The 5000-nt window shown below is 41.3% G+C and overlaps 1 protein-coding gene across 1 annotated transcript in view; it reads left to right on the top strand.

Annotated features, from left to right (window-relative positions):
* The window catches only part of LOC106877702 (uncharacterized), a 271669-nt gene extending 266906 nt beyond the window's left edge, over positions 1–4763 (top strand). The window contains exon 4 of the mRNA XM_014926660.3: positions 3614–4763. Coding sequence (XP_014782146.3) covers positions 3614–4196 — 583 coding nt within the window. The 3' untranslated portion in view covers positions 4197–4763. The remainder of the gene's footprint in view (positions 1–3613) is intronic.
* Positions 4764–5000: the final 237 nt, after the last annotated feature.

Raw genomic sequence — 5000 nt, 5'->3', positions numbered from 1 at the left:
TCGTTCCTCTCTTTCGTTCAATCTTTCCATCCTGCCCTCCACTTCTCCTGTACTGTCTCTGACACCTCTGTCCCCTTTCTCGACATTTCGGTCAGCATCCTCCACTCCGCCCTTAGCACCTCCATCCACTACAAACACACAGACTCACACTCCTATCTCAACTTCTCCTCCTCCCACCCTAGACACACAAAACTTTCCATCCCCTATTCCCAATTCCTCCGTCTACGCAGACTTTGTAGCGACAGCCATGACTTTGAGACTCAGTCTCAACTCATGGCTCACCACTTTAGCCTGCGTGGATATCCACCCACCACCATCCACACCGCCCTTGCCAGAGCACTTTCTGTGGACCGTGCATCTGCTCTCTCCCCCCGAACCCGCCCTGCCGTTTCCCGCCTCCCTTTTCCCCTCACCTACCATCCCACCACCCTACCCCTCCAACGCTCCATTCTCCGAGCTTTTCGGCGCCTCCAGTCCGACCCCTCCACCTCCCACATCTTCCCTAATCGACCCCTCCCCTCCTTCAAACGAGCCCACAACCTACGGGACCTCTTGGTCCACAGCTTCTTCCCCAACCCAACCTCCCAACCTGGCTCGTTCCCCTGCTCCCGCCCACGCTGCCGCACTTGCCCTTACCTCTCCAACACCACCCTCCTCACCAGCCCCCATCACCGACCCTATCGCATCACCGACTCCTTCACCTGCACGTCTACCAACATCATATATTGCCTCTCCTGCTCTCTCTGCCAATCCCTGTACATCGGACAAACGGGGCGGCGCCTGGCCGACCGATTCGCGGAACACCTCCGAGATATCAACGTCGGCAATGACACCCCGGTGTCACGCCACTTCCGTTCTGCCGGCCACTCCTTGCGGCAACACCTGTCTGTGTTTGGATTGTCCCGTTTGCGCCGTGAACAGGGATTAATCTTCTATCTTCGCTCCTTTGCGCCACATGGGCTCAACTCCCCTCCACTCTTCATCTAACCCCCTCCTCCTGTCTCTCTCCCCCACCCTCCCTCCTACCACCCATCTCTCCCCTCCCCCACCTCCTGCTCCGACTCCTACTTCTTTGTACGTCTCTTCACCTCTCTTCATACTTCTCTCCACTCCCACTTCTCTTCACCCCTACTCTTTCTCTCCTCTCTCTTACTCTCTCTCAGTCTCTTCTCTCGTACTCCCCCCTCTCTCACTCTTACTCTCTACACTCTTACTCTCCTACTCTTTCACTCCTCTTTCTCTCCTCTCTCTTACTCTCTCTCACTCTCTTCTCTCGTACTCCCCCTCTCTCCCCCTCCCCCCTCTCCCGTACTCCCCCCTCTCTCACTCTTACTCTCTACACTCTTACTCTCCTACTCTCTACACTCTTACTCTCTTACTCTCTCACCCTTACTCTCTCACTCTCTTCCCCTCTCTCTCACTCTCTTTCTCTTCCTTTCTTCTTCCCCCCCATACCCCTCTTCCCTCTCTCTCACTCTCTTTCTCTTCCTCTCTTTCTCTTCCTCTCTTTCTCCCCCCATACCCACCTTCCCCTCTTTCTCCCCCCATACCCACCTTCCCCCTCTCTCAATCCCCCTTCCCTCTCTTATACCCACCCTCTCTCCTCTCTTCCTCTCCCCTCCCATACCCATCTTCCACCTCTCTTACATCCACCTTCCCCTTCTCCCTCCTCGTCAACACCCCCTCATAAGCTCATCCCACCACACCCCAACACACTCCTACTCTACCTTCCCACTCCAACCCATCCAGTTCCTTACACCCACCACCCACCCCTACCCACATACCCCACCCTACCCATATACCCCTACCTCTACCCCACACTCCACCCATGCCTTCCCCACCTCCCAACACCCTCACATCACTGTTATCTCCCCCTTTCTTAGCTCTCCTGAAATAAGAATTTCTAACTTCCGGTCAGTCATTGTTATGATCGGCCATTATTATGATTGACCGTTGACTGAACACTATTCAATTTTTTTCTCCGTGTTTTTCTCCTTGTCTCCGTATTCTTTCTGTTGAAGAGCGTAGCTCGAAACGTCAAAGACTTTCCGTATTCCCGAGCGTCATACTAATATATACTTTTGTTATTTACACCACCTGTCCTCGTCTGTTGTTATTTTTTGTATATTCTCCCATATATATATATATATATATATATATATATATATTACGGAGATGTACTAGCATAGCAAGTGACTTGATCTGAGATCGGGTGCTGAAACAAAAACAATTGCAGCGTGGAAGGTGTTTATAAGCCATTTAAAAACACACAAAAACCATTAGATTCACTTTAACATTTAAATTTACTTTGCCAAAATATTTTCAGCGATTTGAGACCGTGACCTGTTCACTCACAAAATTTCATGCTGCAATTGTTATATATATATATATATATATATATATATATATATATATGCACACACACACACACATTTTTTATATTTCATGTACTTAATATATTTTATATATTGATCTGTCTAACTTGCTTATCGCTACATTTACTTCAATACCCGCTCAAGTTTAAAACTCTTGAGCACTACAAGTGTATTCTATACGTAGGATAACTGGATCTCATATGTGTGTATGTGTGTGTGAGAGAGAGAGAGAGAGAGAGAGAGAGAGAGAAAGAGAGAGAGAGGGTGTGTGTGTGTGTTTGTGTGTGTTTATGTAGTGTACATAGTATATATAATTAAGTGCATATATTTTATGTAGTTTATCTCTATAGTTTATTTAGCTGTTGTTACTTCGCTCACTTAAATCGAACTGGCTTATGATCGAAGCAATTTCATCTGTCACCACCTTGTCTGTTTTTAATTATATCTAGAATTTCACTATTTCCTGTGCCTATTCTTTTCAAAGAAAAAAAAATGTTTGACGAAATGTAGATTCTATTTGTTAGAGGATGAATGATTACATATATAGTCTCACTTAATTTATATATAAATTACATGTGCTAGGTCTTCAATTGTCACTACGCTGCCGGTAACAATACCTATATATCTATCTTTCACACACGAACACGCACACACGCGCATACACACACACACTATCTCTATCTTTCTGTCTCTTTCTCTCTTTCATTGTATTTCTCTCTCGACAACTGCAACAACAACAACAATAATAACCTGTCATTATGGTCAAATTCTTTTCTTAAAGTATGTGTAGTCTTGTCTCTGTATTGAAAGACATACAGAAACAGACACACAGACACATGCATACACGGACAAATACACACTCACACACACGCACACACATACATACACACACGACCAAAAGCATAAATATCTGTATTGTTATATTAGTGAAAGCCTTTATTATTTGAAGCTGTGTTGTGTTGCGTTGCGTTGTCTCTAACACATAATACATAACTTCCATTAAGTGTATCTAAACTTAATACATAATATATTCAATACGTATACTTATACGTCCTTCCATTATTGAATAACTGTTCCTTCAATTTATAGCTAGAGTTGCTCATTTTCACTTTTATTTATTTTAATTGCAATCCACATCAGGAGTCGATTTTGTATTTACTCACTCGGAAGCAGTGATGAAATACGTACCAGTAATCTACTGTAGCACACTAATAAATTTTCTTTTTGTTTATCCACAGGTTACCTCCTCCGGATAAGAGATTAGAGGAAAAGTACGAAATGCTTCGGAATGATTACGAGAAGATTAACAATGATCGCATCAGTTTGATGGACAAAATAAACCAACTCACGGAGCAACTAACATGTTATCTCTCCGACACACCGTTCCAGACACAAGGGTCTACTGGTCGTGAACCAACAGATGGTGTCATTTGGGCCGATAATCACCAGAATATCATAGACGGATTAAGTGATAAAACACAGATGCCTCATATTAAAGAACGTTATAGTCAGAGCTTGAAAAAATGCAAGCCACAACCTTATGCTATCAGAGAAATCAGTGGTCAGTTTGGTCGCTTACCTCCTGGAAGTGACGGAGATGATGAAGATAGTTATTCTAACTTTCCTTGTTCTGACGTCACAGCAGATGGAGATTCTAGGACTGAAATGTTTCGAGCGACCTCTAGTAACAAAACCTCCGGACCAAAATCCACACGTCCTTTTGCCAGACATCGAAAAAACAAACACAAACTTCCTTCAGTACCGGCATGGCTGTCTCAGTTGAAAAACAACAAAGTTCATCCCGGCGATGAAGATGATTGACGGGGGGTGCGAAACCGCCATGACAGCGACTCACTCGATTCAATCCCTGTCAACCATGAAATTGAAACCAGTGTTTGAACGAGTGTTTTTATTTTTTAAATTATTTTATTTTTTTTTCTACTCTGCGCTGTCCTGGGTGGTGAGGACCTTGAGCAAGTCCTTCGCAGCCTCCTAATTGCTCACACCCCAATACATATATATATATTTTTAAACATGTACTATTTAAAACAATTTTGAAAAGGATTGAAGTTGTATTTTTTCTGGGTTTTAGTTTAAATTCTTTCTTATTTCTCTTTTATAGCGTGAGTGCATTGAGACAATCACGTTAGCAAAGTCAAGGTACTTAAGATCAAATCAGCTTACATTATAATGAACCGTATGCAGATTTAAAGCGAAAACAAAATTAAATGGAGAAGAAAGAGGAAATAAAGAAACCCAAGAAAGATGAAACTACTACTACAAATATATATAATGAAGTTTAATAAAATTTAAAAAAATAAATTAAAAATATTTATGTAACATTTATCAAATATAGATAACTGGGCTTTTAATGAAGAGAATATATATATATATATATATATATATATATGCAGATATACGTATATATATATATAAGTATATATAGATATATATATGTATATATATACATATATATATATATATATATATATATATATATATATATATACATATATACATATGCATATATATATACATATATCATAATATATATGTAATAGATATGTGTATTTATGAATATATATATATATATATATATATATATATATATATATATATATGTAT

This window comes from Octopus bimaculoides, chromosome 20, assembly GCF_046866305.1.
Source record: "Octopus bimaculoides isolate indiv1 chromosome 20, ASM4686630v1, whole genome shotgun sequence".
In the NCBI taxonomy this organism is placed as follows: Eukaryota; Metazoa; Mollusca; class Cephalopoda; order Octopoda; family Octopodidae; genus Octopus; species Octopus bimaculoides.
This window is presented reverse-complemented; position numbering and strand designations above follow the sequence as displayed.